At 45.5% G+C, this 25,673-nt stretch overlaps 1 protein-coding gene across 1 annotated transcript in view; it reads left to right on the plus strand.

Annotated features, from left to right (window-relative positions):
• Positions 1–25,673, plus strand: part of LOC147231794 (cadherin-7-like) — a 115,614-nt gene that overhangs the window by 46,181 nt on the left and 43,760 nt on the right. The window contains exons 3-4 of the mRNA XM_086150892.1: positions 2,214–2,508; positions 10,137–10,256. Of these exons, the coding sequence (XP_086007018.1) occupies positions 2,214–2,508; positions 10,137–10,256 (415 nt within the window). The remainder of the gene's footprint in view (positions 1–2,213; positions 2,509–10,136; positions 10,257–25,673) is intronic.

Consider the following 25,673-nt stretch of genomic DNA (forward strand, 5'->3'; position numbering starts at 1 on the left):
CGCTTTTATCCAAAGCGACTTACAATAGAGGACATAGGGACTGCAAATACACTTGCAAATACACGAAGCACAGGAAATATACAGAACAGTAAGCTTGGGTTAGTGAGTTTTTTTTTTTTTTTTGACAAAGACATACACAAACGTACACACACACACACACACACACACTGCATAGCCTAACTTGCTGCCTAACCTGATCTGGGGCATCAGCGCAGTAAAAAGTCAGTAAACAGTTTTTACCTGTTTCTTGAAGGTTGAGAGAGATGATGCTAGTCTTGTTGCTTCTGGGAGTTTGTTCCACCACTGAGGTAGTAGAACTGAGAACAGTTTTGCCTGAGATCGCTTAGAGCGAGCAAAATGTACTGCGTTTAGATGCAAGCTGGTCCTTTGAGGGGTTGGCGGTTCAAATCCCCGCCGCTCCCTTCCTCATGCAGGGCGCTGAACCCGGGTTGAATGTCCCATGTGGATTCATCACCTCTGCCCTGCAATAATTCCTGTGTCTCATCGATACAATCAGAGTTTATTTATTTGTTTCTGCATCGCCGCTGGTCCACCTCAATTAAACGTTCCTCTTATGATGACAAATAGCAGGGGAAAAAGACGCCTTTCAAACTCTTAATGACCTCGTCCGTTACCGCGCCCGCCACCGTTACTACGGCAATTTGTTAGCATCCTGACAGATGATGGTCCTTTGCCCTCCGACCCCTCGGAGACAGGAGAATTGATTTGGATCCAATTGGGTATGACCGGACACAAACGACGCCGGCGGGAGCCCCTTCCGACCGACGACATGAATCCATAGCAGCATCTTCTGTCAGATCTCATGTCAAAGGTGGAATTCTTTTCACCTGAAGGTTAAATATCTGTTTTTTGCAATCACACTTTTGCTCAAGATGACTGTGAATGGCATGCACAAAGTCTTTGGTGATTCCTATTTCGACACTAAAGCTAACCGGCAAAGACCAGAGAGACCATCTGCTCTCAAGTTTCTCCAGAACACTGAATAAAACAAAAGCAAAGATTAGTAGAAGAAAAAAAAAGGACTACGAGTGAAAGTGTAATATCATTTTAAACCTAATTCTGAAAGTCAGCAAACAATAGCCCCCAAAACATGCACTTATAAAGGTCATTCGTTATGAACTGAACCAAAGTGTGACAGTTCGGGTGACGCGGGAAAAGCCACGAGCTCATGAGCGTCAGGAGAGCATGTTCAAAACATGTCTGGGAACTTTCATCTTCTCCTTCACATTGAACAGCTTTGATTCCAAATGGGGTTATTTGAGGTTGAATCCTTTTTTTTTTTTTTTTTTTCAGTTTTGTTATTTTTCTGCCGCCTCACGATAAATCCGAATGTTCCTTCTGAGGAAATATTCAAAGACTTTGTTTTGAGTTGTGCTTTGAGGGCTCGGGGTTTTAAGGTCATCTTTACACTCCGGCAGATAATCATCCTGTCATGAACAGCGTGGATGTTTTGGTGACTACAAAGGTTTCCAGATCCGAGCGCTGTTTGTCTGATTTAATTGTGACCTTAACATCTGCTTTTAAAACAGTACAACTCCGATTAATATTTGCTAGCAGCTCTATAAAAATAAGAAAAAAAAAAAAAAACACGAGCCAATATTCTCTGTGATAAAATAGGCAATAAAAATATAATAATTTTATCCGTCACCTCTTTGAAAGGAGTATATTCAAAGAGACTCCTAATGAACGCTGGGTACCTGAGCTCAGCCGGCAAAAACTTGTTAAAGATATTTATAATATTTCCTGGATATATCCATTCATTCATTATCTATGCCTATTTAACTGCACTCAGGATCCTGGGGTTCCTGGAGGATCCAATCTTTCATTGGGCGAGAGCTGGGGTTCACCCTGGACTGGTTGCCAGTCGATCACAAGCCCGCGTTTACGGACATACAAGTATTGACCCTCTCATTCACCCGTCTGGACAATTCAGGGTATCCGGGGAACCCTTTTTGTGGGTTCGGACCGTTGGAGGAACCCGGAGAACCCTGAGGAACCCCAAGCAGACACAGGGAGAACATGGAGGCTCCACACAGAAAGGTCACCAGTAGGAAGCTAAAGCGCTAACCGCTCATTTGTTTTTCCAGAAAATGAGGAGTTCCCCACAGGCAAACGTCAAAATAGTTGAATTTCTTATTCATGTGTTCATATATGGCTTCCTTTTTGTTTTTTTCTTCTCTCTTTTCTAACAGCTGCATTCAGATGTGGATAAAGGAGATGGCAAGGTGAAGTACGTCTTATCGGGAGAGGGCGCCACCTCCATCTTCACCATCGATGAGAACACGGGGGACATCCACGCCACGAAACGCCTGGACCGGGAGGCGCAGGCCTACTACACCCTCCAAGCTCAGGCCGTCGACCGACTCACCAATTTACCCGTGGAGCCGAAGTCCGAGTTCGTCGTCAAGGTCCAGGATATTAATGATAATGAGCCCAAGTTTCTGGATGGGCCTTACTTGGCAGGGGTACCAGAGATGTCACCCTTGGGTAGGTGTCCCTGATTGAATCTCACTGCGTCACCCAGTTTTGTTCCTTGATTTCTTTTAAATGGTGTTTTTGTCTTGCAGTGATTCATTATATATTTATACTTTTCGGTCTTTCTGAGTAGGCTTGCTTTCTTTTTCAGTCTTATTGAAATCTGCACGTTGGAAACTTGAACAGTACCCTTGCTTACAGCTTGCAATTAGAATATCAACCTCCGCTCAGGTACCTGCAATACCTCGGGGAGTTTGCTCCAAGCACATTTAGTAGATTTACATTGACAAAAACAAACAACCCTACGCCAGACCTCCATGACAGATAGCAAGAGGAGAGATGAGTTGTTGGCACGAAACGAAGCAGTTACTTACACCACCTGTGTCTTATTTTGAGGGAATCAAAAAAAAACAAAAAAAAAAAGCAAGTGTTTCCTGCAAATGATTTGGACAAAATGCTGCTTGAGTTCATGAAATAATACAGTTACCTAAAGCGGTTCATTTTGAAGAAAACCATTTATTTAGTCTTGTAAAGTTTATACGAACAGCGCAGCGTCATCAGCGAAAGGTGTCATCCACATTCAGCCGTCACGGGTGACCCATGATTTCATTGTCTCACTCAACAACACCTCAACTCGGGAATTGAACCAACAAACCTTCGAGTCGAGGCAGTCGCTCGTAGCACCTGAGCAGCGCCGCCGCCGCGATGAGAGCCAGCGGCGTTTAAAGTATAAGCTAAAATCATCTAATGTGCTCGTAATCTCAACATATTGAAATTGTATTGCACTATCAACCGTATGATGTTTTGTTTCCAATTAGCAGTATAGATAGGAAATTAGCAAAAACCAGCAGGTTGAAATTGTGGCTTGGCATAATGAAAGATATGAACGGCGCGACGTTCTCATTTCTCTGAGACCGTACGCCTCGTGGTGGCTCGTGATAAAATGTTCGGGGATTACCAAATCCATTGCCTGGGGAAATTGAATCAAAGTGTGTCCAATTATTCAAGTAGTCAAGATGTTTGAGTGGAATGAGGGTATATTTTGTTTCTGCTGGTACTAAATGGAAAGTCAGGGTTCACCAAAAATGATTATGATGTTACTTGCAAGTTTCCACTAACAAGCGGACAATATTAATCTGCGAACGTGCGCTTGATGAGACATCCCATGATCTCCCCCCGAAAAATATGTATAATTTCTCCTGGAGGGAACAGGATGATCTGTAGGGCTTTCCATTTCATAATTGTTGAAATATTCAACCGGAACATTCACCACCGCGCATATCCGGACCAGGCGAAATCACTTCAGAATTGCAATTACGGAGTTGTCCAGAAGACACGGTGGCTGATATTCTATTATTCACATCGGCCTTTTCTGCCAAAAAGCACGCCTTTTTTTCAGCGAGGTGTCCTCCTATCGGACCCGTTTCCCTCTCGCTCCTCGGCCCCGGACTTCGACCGAGGTTTGAAAACAGCCGCTCTCCAAACGTGAGTAATCGCACATTGTAACGTCCCGGGGGCCATTACTCCGAGCAGCCGCGTGATAAACAGGGCTGGAGCCGGTGATTTTTTATCTCGGTCAAAAAAGAAATGTGCGTTTCGGAGTGTATTATTCTTCCCGTGTGATTTTTACGGCGTCTCTTAAATAAGAAATCTCCAATGCCTTTGGTGTGAAGTAGTGTGCGATATAAAAACACATGTAGCGTTCACTTACATATTCATCATCTTATATCCTGACCAACGCCAAGGGCTCCCCCCTCCTCCTTTTGCCGCACATATGCATTATTTCTATCGTAAGACTGAAAATATTTTGATCTGATCAAATGCATTTGGATTCCTGCGTGTTCGGAGAACAGCGTAGCGGGCTTCGTTAGCCTCCTCCGGCTTCGTCCATTCCCGGGGCGCTTGCAGGCACGCTGGAAGCACCGGTCTCATTACAAGGGAAGGTTGGATGTAAACACGGGTGTCAACGTATGGAGGTGTGTGAGTATGTGTTTGTGTGTGTGTGTGTGTGTGTGTGTGAGAGAGAGCGTATGTGTGGGTTTGGGTCTGCTAGAAAGTACAGGCATAAACTTCAATATCAGGTAGAGCATAATATTTCTGCAACTGAACAATAAATTACATTTATTTTCCTTTTGTAGGCCCTGTGTTATTGATTTCTAAATCCATTAAAGTCCTAAAGGACTTGGAGTCTAATGCAATGATACTTTGGACTCAGGGAGAATTTAAAATGAGGTAATTAGGTCATTCTGGATTGTTTGAATGGGCCCCCTTTCATATGTTGCACTGCTGCATCACAAAGTGGGACCAATCAATCATCAAGAACCAGTCAGTGAAATAGAGCCTTTTATTCCACCACCAATTCAATATTACACTTTGTTTATTTCTCGGTATAATAAATAATACACCGCGGTACGGCGATGCAGCGGTTAGGGGACTTTCTTTGTAGAAAGTCCGGGTTCCTCTCACAGTAAAAAACATGCAGGAGGTTTATAGGAGCCCCTTGACTGCCCGGCCTTTCGGTTCCGGCCCTCCGCTACCCGGACGGCAGGGTAAGCGTTATAGAGAATCGATGAATGAATGAATGAATAAACAGATAAAAACTGCAATATCCGCCGCTGTAAAGGAGAGCGGAGGGTTCGTGTCAGCGGCCGAAGGTGGAATTCAAATCGGACCGAAAAACATGGGGATTGGATGAGTTGAGTTCATCTCTTGAAACAGACAATTGTCCTTTTAGTGCTTAAACGTGTCTTATTTATACATTCGAGTACACCCTCTTGAATGAGGAATTGTTGATGAAAAGTAGAGCGCATCCACGTTTTCTTTTTTCTTGTATCGAGTGCATTTTACATAGCAGGTTAGGGCAGTATTGCGTTTGCCGGTTGCATCTCTACCACTTACCCGATGCCCAGGGTCAAGAGGTCCCTCACAGCTTCAGGCAAGTACACTGATTAAAATGAATTGCAATCGTCTTTTGGCCGAAGCCCGATATTCACTTGGTTAGGACTTGGTTTTCTTTGTATGGTGTCCAATCACAGCAGACAAACAAGGCCTTTATCCTCATCCACGGATATGGAATTACCTACTTTAGAACAACATTTCAATGCCCGTCTGATTCACCGCGAACCCGAATTTAAGGTTGTATGTTTGACGTGCGCGTTCTCGGTCAGATGTGATCATTCAAACCGATATTATTCAAATCCTTCAATACACATAAAATCAAATTCCATACAGATGATTTAAAAAAAGAAAAAAAAAATCACATTTAAAGGATTCCACCTTGTAATATGGCAGTGTGGTTTTGACTGGGAATGTGATATTTTTTTATGCAAATTATGAAACAGAGAAAATCTGTAATGCAGCAGAGTATGTATGTTGCTGTTGTTGCTGTCGTCAGCACGGCATATTTAGTACGTTGAACACGAGTTACATTCTAACACGGTTTTCGTCGCACAATAAAGACTGAAGATGTCTCATCCTTCAGCTGTGAAATGCCTCTCCGGCCGGCTGCTGACATTAGTTCAGCGGCGCCGTGGATTTTTAGCCTTTTGTCTGCGGCCGCTTGCAAGAACATGTCTACGAGAGTTTTTTTTTTGGTTTGTTTTTTTTTTCCTTTTTTTTTTTTTTTTTTACAAACACAGCCGGCGCCATGTTATTTTTTCATCCCCCCCCCCCCCGTAGCTCCTCAAACACAGATGGAAATTAGAGAAAACAAAGGTGTTACGGCTTCCGTGGTACCTTCAAAGTCAAAACGAAAATATCAGCGGGCGGCGGGCGGCGGTGGGAGTTCTTCCGGAGGGGAAGCGTTGCTTTGCTTACGGCGCGGGCGCGGAGATCTCCGAAGGATTACACGGCCGACTGTCAACGGGAGGTGCGCGGCTCGGGCTCAGGGAAGAGGGGGATTAGAGTACCGGGGCTCCGAGTCTGGCGTCCGACCCGAGATAAGACGGCGGCGAAGCATTCACACCGCCGGCGCGGCGACGCGGGGTCACCCCTCGCCACTTTATTTACTCCCTCGGCTTTGGCGAAGGTCTTACTCACGGGTTGGGAGTACGGGGGAAAGAATAATGCTTCGCCTGTCTTTGTAAATATCTGCTCGGAGCAATTATCAGCGCCGTAAAGAACACGAAAAGGGCTGTGCACCCCGTGTCCTCAATAATTCCTTTATAGGTGTCTTTAAATCATTAATGGTCCCGGCTCAGCGCCGCTGATGAATGGGTTCAATTTAAAGGAAATCATGAATTTAATTAATTTAAGTAATTAGAGGCTATCCTCGTCCGCACACGAAAGACCCTAATGGCCTTCGGATCTCCGAAGGCTTTTGTCTTAATCACGGCCGGGATGTCAAATAAAAGACAAGAGAGCCCAGGGATAGTTGGACGTGTGACAGCGGTGATCCTTGGCTCGTACCGCCGATCGGAGAGGAGCCAGCCGAGCCGTCTGAGGGCTCATTACGAGCACAGAGAATGTAATGTCAGCTCAAGGCCGCTCCCCTTGAATTTACGACGCGAAAGTCTTGTTTCCAGGTGTCGTGTTCCCGTCTTCTCCTCTACGAGCTCCGGGAGCGGCGGTCCGAACGGGTTGCAAAGAAAATTGGCAAAGACGGAATTCCAAATGAACATAAATGACTGTATGGATTACTCATGAAGTCATAGGAGTCATTTATTATTGGAATTATTATTCATTCATTCATTATTTACGCCACTTATCCTGCATTCAGGGTCAGGGGGGGGATCTGGAGGCCATCCCTGCTGTGATTGGGCGAGGGGCGAGGGGCGGCGTGCACGTTTGGAGACCTTAAACATTTCACACCACTGGAGAATCTGGTGTCTCCAGTGAACCTTCTGCAGGTGTTTGGACTGAGGAACCCGCAGAACCCTGAGGAACGCCCATACAGACCCGAGGAGAACGTGGAGACTCCACACAGAAAGGTCCAATCAGGGACCTCCTTACTGTGAGGAGCAAGTGCTAAACATTGTTATTATTTTTATTAGAAATCAAACAAATATTGTGTCTATGCACACAGTATCATGCAGCTTGTCTATGCTATATTTAAATAAAAAATATATATATACAAAAATACAAATATGTATATATATTATATTATATCAGACATACAGACATATATATACATTAGCATGTGTTGGTGGTGGTTATTGTTGTGTTCAGTTTCTCAGCCAAGAATCGGAAGCGATACGGTAATCGTGTTTTGAACGCGGCTGTAGCAACAAAAAAAAAAAAAAAAAAAGAATAAATACATAAAAATGTCCGTCAAGTGGATGAAGACGGACAAGTAGCGAACGGACACGGACGGGACAAATTGAGCTGCGGTTGACAGCGTCGCCGAGCGGAAAGAATGTATTCAAATTTCACCGGTTTCATCAGGTTTTCCCTTGCGAGTTGCTTCCGACAGTGTTGTTATAAAAAAAAAAGTCAGATTAGCAATCAGGCTGAGAGCCTGCAGAGGGGGGTTTAAAAGCTGCGCCCCCTCCGACTCCATATTGAATGCTAATTTACAGCCTGCAGCTCGGCGTGGAGGGATTTTAACTATCAACCTGTAATGGAGATTTAGACGTCGCCCGGGTTCTCTTTCATACGGTCGTCCTTTGACCTTGGAGCTTTAAACCAGCCGCAATATAAGCTGTCATGACTAAGAGCTGATGATATAATCTAGGTGTCCTTCTCCAGCCGGCCTGGTGATAACTTCTCAGCTTCACCATTCCTTCATCTTCTTCTTCGTCTTCTTCTTCTTCTTTTTTTTTTTTTCCAATTACGCGGCGAGGCCCACGCGGGCCAGAACCTGTTAATTTCTGGCTTTATGGCCGGAATTGAGGACTCCTAATCTTTAATTTCCGTGATCGCTTCATTCTGTAAAAAGCCTGTAAAATACGTCCCGTGTTGGAAAGTGGGATTTTATGAGGATGTTTTCGATTCCCACGTGAAATATCGCCAACTTGTGAGGCGGCGCTCGCTGTCATGGGCCGGGATATAGGCCCTGGGCTTGGCCGGCTACGCCCAGGATCCCATTAAAGTGAAATATTCAGGCATAAACCGGCGTTTGGTTGGAGCAGCTGGAAACAGCGCTCGGACAACGCGCCTTTATTTCATTTCGTCTCGCACCAAGGTTATTTCAGCAATGTATATTGGAGATGATTTCACCGCTGCAGGATGAGAACAACCCAGGGTTTAACGGCAACCTGACGCATACTCTGAGGAAGGACTATCTATCTATCTATCTATCTATCTATCTATCTATCTATCTATCTATCTATCTATCTATCTATCTATCTATCTATCTATCTATCTATCTATCTATCTATCTATCTATCTATCTATCTATCTATCTATCTATCTATCTATCTATCTATCTACCTACCTATCTACCTATCTACCTACCTACCTACCTACCTACCTACCCACCCACCCACCCACCCATCCATCCATCTATCTATCTATCTATCTATCCATCTATCTAACTATCCATCTATCCACCTATCTGTCTATCTATCCATCCATCCATCCATCCATCCATCCATCCATCCATCCAGGACAGTGTTCTCCAGACAGATCCACAGTGGTGGATCTGCAGATGTTGTGATTGGACAGTGTTTCCTTGTAAGTGTCCCTGAACCCCGACCCTCCCATCACCTCGTCAGCCCGGGTCGTTGCCATAGCAATGGTGGGGAGCGTCTGACCCTCGGCATAGCAGTTCACACCACTTTATTAGCCTCATGTTTGCACGACCTCTTGGTTAGAGAGACCCTCACACACATATTCACACACGCATTTAGATGGTTTCCCTGGAGCTCCGGAAGACATCCCATACTTCAGCTTGAAGGGATGAAATGACAGCTCATTACATGGCCATGTCATTGAACGCGGCGCAGAACCGAAAAGACAGAAAGCTAAATACTTTCAGTCGTGCACCATGACCAGGATGTGACGTGACATTGTTTCTTTAAATAATTGAAAAAATGTGAATGTTTTGAATGGAAATAACAATGCTCCCCCCCTCTCTCTCTTTCTCTGTGTGTGTGTGTGTGTGTGTGTGTGTGTGTGTGCGTGTAAGAAAAAGGGACTTCTTCCAGAGCTAATTTTCTTTAGAGATCTGTGTTCTGGAACCCTAATTAGTGCAACATGAAAATTGAGTATCCTCACATGATGCAGCTGCAAAAGGGGAAAATAAACAAAAGAATATAAGCATAATATTGTTATAAAACCAAAAGAGTAGTGGCAGCAGGGCGCCGCCGCTCATTTATGTCCGACGCCGGGGTTTGAGCCGAGAAGCCAAAGTGTCCGAGTCACCGCATGTAAACATGGAAACGCGGTCATTATTTGCAATATAGTTGAAAGGGGGGTGATTGAAAGGAAGTGTTTTCGGTTTTGAGGTGTTTTAAAACAAGACACACAGCTCACACATCAGAATAACATTCAAAACAGTAGAAAACAGGAAGAATTATTTGAGACCTCATTTCTTGAGTCCTGCTTTCACCACCGTCTTTCTCTCCACATCCCCCTTCCTTTCAAGTGCGATCGGTCACACACTTTGTTGATATGGCGACTATTTCCTCATTTAGCTGCGCTCGGCTCAGCTTTGGTCGCGTTGCCGTGGAAACTAATGACGGCCTGTCTGCCTTCCGCAGGAACCATGGTGGTGCAAGTGGCAGCCACAGATTCCGATGACCCCACGTACGGGAACAGCGCCAGGGTGGTCTACAGCATCATCCACGGGCAGCCCTACTTCTCAGTGGAGCCCAAGACAGGTTGGTGCAACGCCGGGGTGATGGAAGGCGGATATTTTATGGTTTTTTTTTTTCGTATTTTACAAAGCAGTAAAAAAAACACAAAATGGGTCGTCGCTTCAAAATGACTCGCTTTCAAATGTGATCGCAAAGCGTTCAAAAGATCCAATGGGATGCACGTGGGGGAGAACCCTCCTCTTTTCTTTTTTTTTTTTTTCTGCAAACCCGTACACCCAAGTATCGGAAAAAAAAAAAAAAAACCTTGATTTTCGAGTGTCGCTAAAATGTTTGCGATGGAACGCGACAGTCACTTTTCCGTCCCAACACTGAAAAAGCAGAATCCATCCGGAGGGAGCGCCGCGGGGTGAGATGTGAGGAAGTTCTGATCCCTGAGAAGTGCAGCTGCAGTCCTTGCAACATCTAGATAGCCGGCTCATTAGCCGCTGCCCTGCCAAGGCTTCTCCATGCAAGGCACTCTTGGAGAAAAGTGAAAAACGTGGGCCACCTCATAATATTATGGTTTTTCCTATGCTCTGAGAGCCACACACACACACTTTCGTGTACATGCTGGGATTTTGTGAATGTAGTTTTAATTCATGAAGTTGTGACAGACACCGCAATGCAGAGATTTATTTTCCCACCCAGACACACAGAGAAATAAGAGGCTCGCTAGAAAAGGAGAAAACAAACCGAACAGTAACGTCTGAGGTTCCCCCGCGCAAACAGTCCAACATAAACAAGAAACTGAAACCAAAAACAAAGATTAGCCCAGAAAGGCTCGGCTTCATGGGTGTGATGTCAGAGGATGGAAACATCTGAGGGTCTTTATACTTCGCTTACCTCCCTGCGATCCAGCGTTTGCTTAAGTCCTGCACACTTTGCTGAAAATACACCAATTTCAAAACTCCCAAATCATTCATTTCTTCACGAGCACTTATCGTGCACTCGGCGATGAAGGGTGTCCGGAGGGTTCATCCTGGACTGCCTCATCACGGGGACACATAGAAACGTCCAACCACTCACCCTTTCATTTACATGTCTGGACAATTAAGGGTGTCCATCGACCCAACTTGGTATCGGTGATGGCATTCAGTCAGTGTTGACAACTTAATTACATAATCACAGACAAAAAAATATGAAAAGATCATGTGATCCACCAAAAGGCAATTCATTCATTCATTCATTCATTCATTCATTCATTCAGGTGTCCGTTGTAAGATCACATTGAGGCTGGAGCCAATCCCAGCTGTGATCGGTGAGAGGCAGCGCTCATTCTGGATCCATCACAAGACCCCAGAAGAGACCAACAAGCATTCGATCAGTAGTTGATTCAGGCATCACATTAACAAATGCAACCGTTCACCTTATTCACACATCTGGACACATCAGGGTCTCCACTGAAGCTCCTGCATGTGTTTGGACAGCGGGAGAAACCTGGAGGAGCTCCATGCTGACATGTGGAGGACATGAAGGCTCCTCACAGAACGTCCCTCCAACCAGGGACCTTCTGGCTGGGAGGCTGACGTGCTGGTCCTCGCCGTGGCCCCTGCCTTGGATCTAAATCCAGGTTTGACGGAGTCTGGTTCTGTCTGTGCCCGATGGCGGGCTGCTGACGAACCCACCACATAAATAACGATTTCATCTTTAAAAGGTGACAAATATTTAAGGAAAAGTTAAAAAAACAAAAACAAACAAACAACAAAAAGAGATAAATGTTGACAAAAGCAGTCCTCGTGTAATCTACTCTCCCAACAGAAGTGCTCCAACCCTATTTATTGAAAAGTGGCCCAATTAGGCAGAAAATGTCCTGCGCGCGGCAACAACTCGCAGCGTGATCGGAAATCAATAGCGATGATGAGTTCTCTGTTTGGAATTACACTCCTGGATCGCCGTCCCCCCGGCACGTTCACTCACAATCCCACTTTTCACACATCTGATGGGAGAAGAAAAAAAAAAAACAAAACACGGTTAATTAAAATGCTCTACAAGACTCCGTGGCCGTGGTCCAAGTGGAGATGACGGAGTAATTGAGTGAAGCTGCAGGCGAAAGCACCGTCCCGCGGACGTTTCTGGCCGGAGCTCAAATCGTCCGGCTCGGAGAGGCGCTATTCTTCCCTCCATCACCCGCCCTGGTCGGCAGAATCCCGGGCATCTTCTCCGCCGTCGCCGACACGCCCGAGTCGGCATCTGAACCGACCCTCACACACTCAGGGGTCAAACATCTTCCATCTCCAAAAAGATTAATACTTGAAAGAGAAGAAAAATAGGTGTATTGATTTTCTGCATCGACTCTGAATTGGCAGCAAGTGTAACCGTCTTCAGTTACACACACACACACACACACACATTAGAATTAGAATCCAGCAGTGACCCCCTAAAACCAGACTGTAATGAACTTGTTGAGGTTGTAATATATATTAACTTGCAATGTAGAAGAAGAAAAAGGCGGCACGTTGGAACGGGGCTTAGAGCTTCTGCCTCCCAGCCAGAAGGTCCCTGGTCGCACCCCCATCTATTAAATTATATTTGTTTTTCTTCTTTTCAAGCCAATGTAACTGCTTTGGTACCTTTAATTTATTACAATTTTTGCTCCATCCATTTTCACGTGACTTGTTAATATCGACAGCAGCCGTACAGATAATGAATGACTGAATGAAAGAATAAATACAGAAGTGGAATTCCAGAATGTGCATTGCAGTCACCTTTGGAACCTACCGGATATTGATCAACTGATGCAGTCATGGGTTCGCAGACTTAAACATCTCCTTCAGGATGTCTAGAAAGCTTCTGCAACCTCATTGTTACACAATTCTCAATCTAAAAGTAACACTGGTATCACCGCAGCCACACACCGAACACAAACCCTTAATGTAGGCAGTGAACAAAAGCGCCTCTGCCACAGAAACCGGGCGACCAGCTTGTCTGAAACACAAAATAAAGCAACATAAAGACTGCCGGCGGAGCGAGGCTTTCTCAGACGAGTTGCCCCCGACTACGGCGTGAGAGCGCACGCCGCGGAGAGGATGAAGATTATGTTTGAACAGGTGCGAAAGTAAATGGGTGCATCGGCGCCCCGGAGTGTTTGCAGACTGCTTGATTCCTTGTTACAGATCAGCGGATTAGTACTGCTTTATTATACTTTACCTTTTACTTCATGAAATATTAACCCCCGTGTTACTCCGCCTTCACTTTCAAAAGCATTTACTTTTAATAAATAAAAGCAGAATTTCATCCATCTCCTGGCTTCATCCGTTTTTTTTATAATTCAGTTTAATTTATTTATAGATTTGTAAGCCATAAAATATTAAAACTTGCCTTGACCATCTGGTAGGAGCACAACAAACTCACAAAATATAATAACTCTATTTTTCACTGTGAAACACCGTGCATATTGGACAATTTGGGAAATAACTTTTGCCAGAAGGCGCCACAGTGGCCCAGTGACAAGCGCCACCAGCTCCCAGCAGGTCTTCGGGTCCGACCGGCACAGGAGGCCTCTCTGTGTGGAGCCTCCATGTTCTCCGTGGGGTTCCTCAGGGTTCTCTGGGTTCCTCTCACAGTCCAGACACATGCAGGAGGCTCATGGAGACCCTGAATTGTCCAGACAAGGGAATGAAAAGCTTACATTTTGGATGTCTGAATGAGACGCCTTGGTAATGGGATGGTTTTGTCTCTGTCGGACGTGTGAGAGGGTGAATGTTTTCTGTTTAAATGTCAGTGAATGCGAGGGTGAATGATTGTTGGTTTCTAAATGTGTCCCTGTGATGGATCCAGGATGAGCATCACTTCTTAGCATTCAGAGCTGGGATTGGCTCCAGCCTCCGATTTTGTCTTGCACGGCAGTAGATAATGAATGAATGAATGAATGAATGACCTTTTGACAGATCACTTTTTAATGTTTTTTTTTTTACGTTACTATGTTGACAAACAGCGGCAGTGGTTTTTCCACTTTCGACGTCTGCGATCGCAGCGCAACGGTATCCATTTCATGTTTTGTCAAGCATTCACTTATTCATATGTTAACCGAAAGAGTCATCTAGTCTTCGGTCACGTTGTTGTAACCAGACAAATGTGAATCGAGCTACGTTTTCTGTTTAGCCACTGATGTTTTCACTCTCCTCAGCAGGTACCTGCTGATTTTTTTTTTCCTCCGGACAAAAACAAGCAAAGCCCGAAAGTAGCTTGAATAAAGCCCAAACATTGAGCTGCAATCCAAAGCACACCGGGGAAGGGTTTCCCATGGAGACCGTCGCCGTCGACATCCTTGTTTTGATACGACGGTGTGCCGTACACGATGCTCCAATTATAATCTTAGCAGCAATCTTTTGTTTCCACCACGGCTTAAACCAATATTAGGGAACAGGAGATTAATCCTTTTGTTGGCACTGTTTCTGCAGGGCAATGGGTAGTTTATTAACCTGTCAAATAGGGGAGGCACAACCAGACATGCACCTTAATGTGCATCCTGATCGAGCCCTTGGGCCCCAGCCAGTGCCTTGGCTCTCTTCTCCCCCGCGTCTGCAGGACCAGGACTGATTAAACCCGGCTCTCCTTCCGTCCGTCTGTGCAGGCGGTGATTGGATCTCATGTTTATGGGAGGCAGTATTGGTGTCAAAGCTGAATGGCATGAATGGGCGTCAGAACGGTATGACTGGCAGAGGCAAGATGTCTTGCCTGACCCGTTAGCGGCTCGCCGTAAAAAGACAGCGCATAGAACGGGTAACAAACACAAGGCTTTTACAGGCGTACCGTTGCCGCGGAGGGAACTACACTGCTCCGTAAAATATTCTTAATGTCGTAAGTTACGGGCTGAAGCTGAGGAAATTATTGGGATGTGAAGACTAGATTACCGAGGTCTACATTTAATTACCTATGACCAGAACAAGAACTGCCTGGAGGAAATAAAATGGAATACATAATGGGCTGTGTTTTCAGTTAAAACCGAGAATTCTCAACTCTCGCTACTTTGTGCTTCTCTGACCTTATCACCCTCCAGCTTCTTTAGTACCGCCTTATTATTCTGTTTCTTCCACTCGATACTGGACTTATTATATTTATTTTCAAAGAAACAACAGTAGCACCGGTAGTTTTTGTGTTTGTCATTGTCCTGATCAGCATGCAACGCCACAGTGATGTCTCTTTGAACCGGAACTCAGTGATCTAACAGTGGGTGGTGGACGACTCTCACCCCCAAATTGAGATTAGCGTTTGGAGAAAGGTTGGGGGAAGAAACCAACAGATGTACCGTAGATCTTCGCACGCCTCAGCGTCCTTTTTTTTTCTCACAGGACCTGCGACACGGAGCAGCTGGATTACAGGAAGAAGGGAGTAGCACAAGAGGGTTCAGGGAAGGGACAGGCGAAGGCAGTCAGAATCTTCTGGGATCCTCAAGGATTTTCTGGTTGAGCGGGTACGCGGCACAGGGGGGTCAGGGACTAGAAGAACAATAAGGCACAAGACGTCAGGATGTCCAGGGGTCTTCTTGCGTAAACTAGGTCAAGCGTCAAAGGGGAGGAATAGGTAGCCGGGATGTTTCAGCATAGGGACTCCTGAGACAAATGAAGGGCATGTCCAGACCACCATTTTGGCGCTGAGTACTTGGTAGTCGGGAATTTGAATGCCCCAAGATTGTTGATGGGAAAGATAGGATGTTTGGCAGCTGAGATGAACTTGGCTGTGACACTTTCCACTGCAAAACAGCTAACAGAGCTAGCTTACCTTAATCTTGGGTGAAGATAGCAAGAGGATGTCTGTTAGTGATTAAAAATACAATGAAAGCCAGCCGACTAGGAATATTGTGGCTTTTATAGCACAGCTATCAAGTATTCTTGGGCAGAAATGAATTCAAATTCAAAGAAAAAAGGATAATGTGAAGTACGTCAACCTTCATCATCAAAAAACAGTGCAAGTATGGTTTCTATCAAGAGAACAATGCCGTTTTCCCTGTTTGACCTCTGGGGCGAGGAGATGAAGTGGCTGCGGTGCTGTGGCAGCTGGTCCCTTCATATGTGCAACGAATTCACATGTCTTCTTGTGTAACAGTTCCAGTTTGACCCAACTCATGGGAGATGTTGCCTTGGCAGGTTTGAGGATGCTCTCCAGAGCACTGAATGGGAGAACGTGGCAGGATGATGCTCTCCCACAAGTATCACTCCTGGAAATCCACGCCAATACATGCTCAAGCTACTCCGCTTTCTTACGGCGGCCCGTTCCTTTTGTGCCGGGCGTCTTTGAATTTGTCGCCACTGTGTAGGTTTCCTCTACCAGAGATGTATCTGTCAGCGGGACGTATCTGCCCACATTACCTCAGATGTCAGAGGCACTCAGGATAGCTCATGTCTTTCAAAAAGCAAACAACAGGTTGTGCTTCTTGTTTTGCAGTCACCATCCTTGACTGCCAACCAGGCTCTTTTTTAACTCTGCTGACTAGAACCTTGAACATGCAGGAAAAGAAGTAAGATAAATGGGGTTTTCATGTCTTTGCACATCCATTCTATATCAGTAATAGTGACACTTCGTTCTCCATTCAGTGGATATCTTTGTACCCTGTATTTGTTTATTTCTTAACTTCGGTATCCTGTAAACCCTTCGCTGATAAAAGATGAAGGTCTAAGGTACACGTGTCAAACTCAAGGCTCGCCATGCCATTTTATGAGAGCTTAATGTGCTCAATATGGTTTTCTGAAAGCACAAGTTGCCACGACTACAAATCGAACATTGAGCAGAATCTAAACGTCTCACATTGCATGTCGAGAAGCGATGGCATCTCAGGAGTTGGAAATGTCGATAATTGATCTACCAAGTCAAAAAAGAGAAAAATGGACATGAAGGGAAGGCAATGTAACCAAGGATGAGGAAGCCATTATGTATTATGGCTGTCTTCGGTGTTATGCGTCAGGGTTGGTGCAGGGATACCATCTTTGTCGGCCATTTGGACAACAAACGCAGAACTAAGGGTGCTAAATGGTCCGTAACTTGGAGTGCGCTTGAAAATTCGGCCTCTTGTGTTGTTAAGTTTGACTCCCTTTGGACCCTAAGGATTTCAGGTGACACATTCTGTCCCAGATGTCTCATTTTGTTGTGGTATATTCATTAGGTATAGGTCCCTTGCTTTAAGTTGTTGATTTGCCCAAACAATATTCATCTGGAGATCTTTTTGCCAGCATAAGTGAGCAAATCCTTGTTTCTACTATGTATACTTTCCAGCAAAAGACACCAAAAGTAGGACAAACACCACGGAATGGCATCCGCTTGCCTCTGGCTGGTCAATGATCTTTAACTAAGTGATAACATTTGAACCCGCTGACGAGTCTCAAGTGAGGGTTTGTGACACCAATACCAATTAGAGCGAGAACAGACACTGACTTAAGTGAGACTCCGGCAGCGCCGCACCCATGAAGCGCCCATTATTCTTATATCGCGCCTCGGACCCGTCCAGCTGGACGGCCAGCTCCAGCCCGAGCGGATGACACCTTTTTGATAAACCCAAGCGGAGCCTTTGAGGCAGACATTGTAAAAGCTTTAATGGGGAATCGTCGCCGTCTGTAAGCCGTGTTTTATGGTCTGCTGTTAACCAAGATTATTTCCCGGCACACACTAATTAGAAAACCACATGTGATCCGGTTTAAAATAGACATCTTTACAAATGAAATGATTTTCATTTAATAAAATACACTTGCCTTGTTACTTTTTTTTTTTTTTTTTTAATATATATATATATATATATATATATATATATGGCTGCCCATCTATTAAATTATATCTGTTTTTCTTCTTTTCAAGCAAATGTATCTGACTTAGCATCTTTGATTTATTGCAATACTTTCCAAGATCCATTTTCGTGTGACTTATTTACATCGACAGCGTGGCGGCGCAGGTGTTTAGCGTATCAAAGCTAGAAAGGAGCCTTTCTGCATGAAGTCTCCGTGTTCTCCTCGTGTCTGCTCAGGGTTCCTCCAGGTTCTCCGGGTTCCTCACACAGGCCAAACACATGCAGGAGGTTCAGTGGAGACCCTACATTGTCCAGACAGTTGAATTAGAGGTCGAACGGTTGTATGTCTCTATATGTGGCCTTCTGATGGACCCGTCCAGGATGAGCCCCACCTCTTGCCCAGTGACCGCTGGGATCAGCTCCAGAGCATTAGCAATGTACATAAAGAATAAATTTACTTATATTTATAATATTTTTTTGCATCCGGCTTCCCCTGTCTGCATGCCAAAGTGCCCTTGTGCAAGATATCAAACTCCTCCAGATACTCCTGACAGTATGCTTGGCGCCTTGCATGGCAGCTCTGACTCCATCGGCATGAGTGTGTGTGTGTGTGTGTGTGTGTGTGTGTGTGTGAACGGGTGAATGTTATCCGTAGTAAAGCGCTTTGAAAGCTCTATAGAGACCATTAAGCATTACACACCTGGGTTGGGTTGACATGGTTTAATGAACGATTTGTATTTCATTCCAGATATTGGATCTCCCTTCTTCTGCAGCTTGGTTTTGAACACTTTTAGACTCTGTATTTTCCAAAGAGTGCAGGAATAAGGCGCGGGCTTTCTCCCCGACTTGAAAGTAGTAGGATCGGACGAGCGTTGGCCTTCTGTCCGTACAAGTTACTAATTAGTCCCGTTAGCGGCGCGCGGCTGGCCCACAGCGGAGGATGACTTTGACAAAGCACCCTCGCTTGAAATTCACTCCAAGCCACATGTTGCAAAAATGCGCCGGCGATGAAGTGGCAGAAGGTGATCGGTCAGGATGTGCGGCGTCATTCTTATTTTCCATCAAACAAAACTCTCTACTGTAATTTTTAATCCCAAATAGAATCCACAAGGTGCCCTCGCCCTGTGGCGCGGTTGCATAATGTCAGCGGAGTACATACGGCGCCGCGCCCGCAGGCACTCCCGTCGAGGCGCCATTCGCTAACTTTTATTGATTGAAAGCTTGTGGCCGAGTCTGAAGGTGAAGCAGAGATGATAATGCTCTTAAGGCCGGTGTTTTAATTGACGGTGGGGTCGGGGAGGTTCGAGCCGCCGCCTCCGGCTCCCAACACCTTGGTTATATGGCGGGTCTTTGAGAGACAATCACACCCACGCATTAAATGCTGCTAAAGATGCATGCAAGCTGATGGCTGCAAGATGGTGGAAAAAGCCAGGTGCCTGAATGTTAGCATCGATTACGTATTTAATGCGTGAGGTGGCTCGCCTCTCAGACAAGTACGACATCCGACAGCGGGACGGACGCTTTCTTTTTTTTCATATCGTGAAGGCTGATAGCGTAATTAAAGCGAGAAGCTCATCTGAAGCTAAAGGCCGAGTCAAATCCCGGTGTTCTCAGTGGATGGACGGCCTTGTCTCATCCGATGTCGAATTTTTTGATGTTGATTAACATTGTCTTGTAGCTCCCCGGTGTGTTTTCCTTCTGACTCCCTTTTTCTTTAAAAAGGGAAGTGTGTTGTTGCTGTCACGGCAGCGCTGAACATGACTCCTGTTGTGGCGGCTGCTCTAAATCGAGAACATTACCGCTGAAGGCGGGTCATAAATCTGTCTGCCTCTTGCTGCTCAAGCAGGTAATACTGAGGGGCTGTGCTATTATTTATATATTTATCATTTTCTTTTGATTCTAATCACACACGCAGACACAAGGATGCCTGCATATCAACATTCTAGCTATATCATCCCACGTTGCACCCAGTGGCGGGCCGTGAATTTCTCACATTTGACTTCAGTAGTGCTCCATACCGCTCATAGTCCTGCTAGCTTCAGAATTGCCCGACCTTTCTCAACGATGTGCCGCTTTTCTTGAAAACTCCATCTTAAAAACCTTCAACCACATCATTTTCTTCTCTTCCTTCGGCCACCATGGGTTGACAAATTAGCTATTATATCAACACAACTGTATTTGTGTTCGTGCAACTCGCTACAGATGCAGCCCGCTAGCTCTGGCTAGCACACTCTCTGACAATCCAGTAAAAGGCCATGTGACACTGATGTTACCATACCCTTCTAGAAGGCCTCGGTGTTGTAACTCAAAATCTGATTGGTTGAAGCAACAGTTTCATCAACACTTGTTTCTTTGCCAGAGCGCCTGTGAATCTGATTCTGCAGGCCTCCAGGCAGATTTCTTTGACTTTGGCCCAGTCTGGCAACATATAATGGCTGAAATGTGATTGGTTAAATGCTTTCATATGAAGATACATGTCTGGAAGCAGCACAGCCAGGGAAAGGGCTATGGAGGGAAGCTGACAGACCATTTAGAATTTTTTCAATGAGCATTCATGGGCAAAATACAATTAAAAGCAGTCTGTGATTCTGATTTTTTTAAGGCCAGCAAAGAAGGCCTTGCAGGCCCTGATGGGCCACTACTGTTTCTACCACTGGCTCAGCCCCTGAGCTGCAGCATCTTCTCAAGGGTGTCTGGATGGCCGTATAAGCCCATAATTAAAGTCTCACACTTGGATGTTGTTGCGTTATATGCTCCCTGACTCCGACTTTCTTACCTCCCTTTTGCGCTGGCGGTTTCTGCGTTATGGGATCCATTCCTACCAAATGGACCGCCCGAGGTTTCGGCAAATACCCCGCCACCGCCTTCACGTTTAAGTGTTCATCACCTTCATCAGTGTCTCTCACAGCTGCGTGCAGAGCCGGAGGGTTCCTCCACAAGTCTGAACTTTTATTTCTTCTTCCCAAGACAAATGTCAAGTATCCGGGTTTTAGCGGGGAGCGCGGCCCACCTGTCCGCCGCCAGCGGTGAGGAGACAGCCAGATAAATGCACGGCTACAATGCGTCTGGCTTTGCACCGGAGGCGGAGGGAGTCGCGGGCGCGGTGCGGAGCCATGCTGTGGCGGTGACAGAAGGATTTTAATCATCTCCTCTCCCTGGGAATGACACCGGCACAGCACGGGGCAACAAAGATGGAGACGTAGGGGTTGCCTGCGCCCAGCGGACAAACAACAGCATGGAAACTTGGCTGTGTGGATTAGCGACGTGCGCGGGAAGCATGTGTGCTTCTGGCCAGGCGGGAGAGGAGATGTGTTGTCTTTTTTTTTTGTTTTTTTTTTCCACGTGCCGGATTCATAGCATCATTAAGCACAACTGATATCTCTCAGGCTGCAGAAACGGCAAGACGGTATCAAATAAGCGTGTCAGTGGCGGGTGAGGCCCGAGTAGTGTTTTGTGAGGGCGATCGTTTGTCTCACTGCTGGCTGCGCGCTCAGAATATCCTCGGCTAGTATATTTCACCTTTCAAGATCCATTCTTTGTGCCTCTTGTAATAATCCAATCATTTTGTGAGCTTCCTCCGCCTCCCTGAAGTTTAAAAGACACCTCTTTGAAGGCAAAACATGCCTGGTCTCCATGGTGATGGAGATGTTTTGCAGGACGGAGGGCTCCGCATAACACCTCCCGTGCAACTCCGTAAACAGGGTTCACAGGTGCGTGTGGTTTTAATTGGCCGCAGGGTCGGGCTGCCGGAGAAGCGGCGGAGGCCGGGTGAATGGGAGGACGGTGTTTGTGTGTGTGAGATATCCAAACCGCAAGGCATAAAGGAGTGAGGCTGGAGGAAAAAGCGGCACAACAACTTTCCCGCCTTCACTGAGTCTGAAAACGGCGTGCCGTGTCCTGCAGTGGCGAAGCGGCATCGCCTCGCGGACCTATGGTCTCCAAACCCAACCAGCGAGGGGCTTCAGGGTGGAGAAGAAAACCCGCTAGGACTCAGCTAGCGGGAGGGTTGACGGTGCAGATGAAGAGGAAACGAAACTATTAATGGAGCCGGTTGATTTTCATGTGGGAAAAACTGACGGCGAGAAGGAGAGGATAAAGGATTTGGTTTTAAAGCATGAAGTTTCTCCTTCAGCAGTTCAGCTGAGGTCACTCAGGGGCAGGATTTAGTTTCTGTCATAAGAAAATCAAGTATTTGCCTGCTTTTCTTGACCTTGTGGAAAAGAAATAAGCATGCATATTATTATTCATTCATTAGCTCTACTACCACTTGCACTCGTCTCAGGGTTTTATACAGACCATTCGCTTGTTCGTCACACTTCTGCGTAATTCAGGGTCTCCAGTGAAGATCCTGCATGTGTTTGGACTGTGGGAGGAACCTGGAGAACCCTGAGGAACCCCAGGCAGAGAGGCGGTGGGTCTCTGTGGGAATCCAACCAGAGACCTTCCGGCTGCGAGGCGTAGGCGCTAACCGCTGCATTGCTGCGCTGCCCGTCGTGTATATCCTTCTACTTAAATTGTATTAATATAATTTCCACTCATAAGTGAATGGAATTGCATATCCATGCAGTGAATTGAAGCCTGACATTTTCAGAGATGTCTCTGATGGGTATCCCTTTCTTCCAAAAGAGCTGGAGATGTTTCAGGAGATAGAGGACATTTATATGCATGAGGTTGAATGTGGAAAGCGTTTAACTCACATTGTGATAAAAAAATTATGTCGATGATGAGCTTTGATATGAAATGAATGAATGAATGAGGAAAATTGAACAGCGGGACGGGCTCTCTCAGAAAGAGGAGAGGAAATACAGGATCTGCCTGCAAATCACGGGTTGATATCCGCAGACCTTCATAATTTTCTTCGGAAGCTTTCAGCCAGAAGGTCCCTGGTTGGGCTCCCACGTCTCTGCGTGAGGTTCCTCAGGGTCCTCTGGATTCCTCACGGAGCTTCACTTGTGACCCCACATTGTCCAGCTGTGTGATCGAGAGAGTGACTGGTTGGATTCTATCTAGGAATTGTGAATGAGTGTGTGATAACTTACGACCCTTCAAGGTTGAACCCTGTTTCCCGGCCAATGACATGCAGGATAAGCAGTGTAGCAAACGGATTAATGAATGAATGAATGCCACACTTACATGAATTCAAAGATATTTCAATGTCCGCCAAAAAGCAATATTTAATACCTAAGCTGAGGAGAGAGACTGAAACCAAGCAGTCTCAATAAGCAGCTGGCCTTTTGCACCAAATATATCTGAAATAATATAAATGCATGAGACATATTGATTACTTTAGTAGACATGAATGAACTCCTGCCTCTTCAAATCACCCAGTCTGAGTTTGATAAACACAAACATCTGGTCAAGGACGGTGGTTGGTTCCTCTGTGGGTGCAGCGACAGGGCCAGAACTGGGTGTCCGGCCCAGGATCACCAGCCATTCCTTACATGAGCTCCCTTCGGTTCTGCTCCATCAAACCGAGAAGAAAAAACAACCGAAACGGCTTAATTTATTCAGGAACTGTAACTTCTTGCGGCCCTTAATGAATAATCTCCAATATTCTGTGGGAATCTTTAATAAGGGCCATTTCATGAATGGGCCGCACTGTGTGCTAAGTCATTAACTCTGAAGGCAACAGTGATTGCTTTTGAAGGATTGGGACACTTTCTTTGCATTTAAATGTGTGATGTTAATTCTTTTTTTCCCCCCGCCATCATTGTGTCTGTAGTGCAGAGATAAAGCTGATATTAAAAAAAAAAAAATAAAGAGGCAAAACACAAGCTCTTTAGTATGTTGTGCATGCAAACCCAGGGACTCGATGTAAATTTTTTTTTTTTTCTGACAGGAAAACTACACCTGTCAATCATTTCTACACTGATTCGCCGTGACCAGGCGAGGGGCAGATGAGCGTCTCCTCTGGCGGGGATGATTGCCCACCTCCATGACAGTGTCGTGAATTATCCTCGACACGCGTCTGACAAGAGAATCTGACACATTTCGAGAACAAAGGGTGGAACGGGATTCTTTAGTTTACGTATAAAATGGAAATAATTCATTTAAAGCCCACCGAAGTGGAGGTTCTTTTACATGCAGTTCCAATTAGCATTTAAATTATTCCGTGGCATCCAGCGGCATTGGAGGGGAGTCTCGTGAATCGAGCAAGTGGTTCATATTGCACATCATAATTTACAGGCATTTTAAAAGGTGATATAGGAGTTGTGTGTATAGTAGCTGTATTTGACAGCTAGCAGCAGCAGAATGCACAAGGAGCCTATGGTGGCTGCAGAAAATAAATCATTTAAAATCTGGCCTCTCAAAGGTCTCGCAGCAAAGAAAAAAAAAAAACAAACAGCTCCACCATTTTTGAATGAGACACACTTTATTGATTTCCACAAAGAAATGACTTTTCTTTTCTGCAGCAGCTAAAACAGACTTGATTTAAGTCTGTGGGGATTATAAATACAGTTTAGACCGCGTCATGCGTTGAAAGGGAGGGAGGCTGCGGTTAGCACACGGGTCATGTGCTAATGATGTCGCATTATGAGCGACGGGGAGCTTTTCGCTCTATGAAGCTATTTGATAGATCATTGATGGCCGTGACTTGGTGTCGCATTTCTCACAGCGGTTGGGGTTCCGTGAAACATGAAGCGATCATCAGCCAGAGATGACAGATTAGGTTCAGGGTGGCGAGAATGTTCCAACCACCGGCAATAATCCTAATAATTATTAATTAACAAGAAGAAGTGTGCTAGACTGGTGCAGGACATGTATGCTGGCTGTGAGACAGAATTGAGGTGAGGTGTTGTGTCAGTGTAACAGACAAGTTCAAGGCTGAGGTGGGGCTTCATCAGGGATCAGTTCTGAGCCCCATCTTGTTTGCAGTGGTGATGGACAGCCTGACAGATGAGGTTAGACAGGGGCCACGATGTTTGCAGATGATATTGTGATCTGTAGTGAGATCAGGGAACAGGTTGAGGAAAATCTAGAGAGGTGGAGGTACGCTCTGGAAAGGAGAGGAATGACGTTTAATTGCAGCAAGAGAGAATATATGTATGAATGAGAGGAACCTGGGTGGAACGGTGAGGCTACAGGGCACGGAGGATTTCCACTCCCTATCAAGAAACTGGAGGATTTCAAATACTTAGGGTCAACAGTCCAGAGAAACAGAGAGCGTGAAAAAGAGGTAAAAAACGTGTTAAAGCAGGTTGGAATTGGTGGAGAAAAGTGTCAGTGATACTATGAGATAGAAGAAAGGAAAGGTGTATAAGACAGTGGTGAGACCAGTGATGTTGTGACGTCGAGAAACAATGATAATGACCGAAAGACAGGAGGCAGAGCTGGAGGTTGCAGAGATGAAGAAGTTAAGGTTCTCTTTTGGAGTGACCAGGAGGGATAGGATCAGGAATGAGTCCATCACAGAGACAGAACATGTTAGATGTTTTGGAGAGAAGGTCAGAGAAGCCAGACTGAGATGGTTGGGTCATGTACAGCGGAGGGATAGTGAATATATCGGTAGACGGTAGCTGGAATTGGAGCTGCCAGGCAGGAGGTTATGGATGAAGTAAGAGAGGATATGAAGTTAGTTGGTGTGAGAGAGGAGGATACAGAGAATATAGTTAGATGGTGAGGGTTGATTTGCTGTGGAGACCCCTGAAGGGAAAAGCCAAAAGGGAAAGAAGAATTAATTAACAACACGGTCCCTTGTTGGATTCTGTGGAGTCGCCATGTTCTGT

The sequence above is a fragment of the Fistularia commersonii genome, chromosome 8 (assembly GCF_037954325.1).
Source record: "Fistularia commersonii isolate RoL2024-O1a breed Wild chromosome 8, RoL_Fcom_v1.0, whole genome shotgun sequence".
Lineage (NCBI taxonomy): Eukaryota > Metazoa > Chordata > Actinopteri > Syngnathiformes > Fistulariidae > Fistularia > Fistularia commersonii.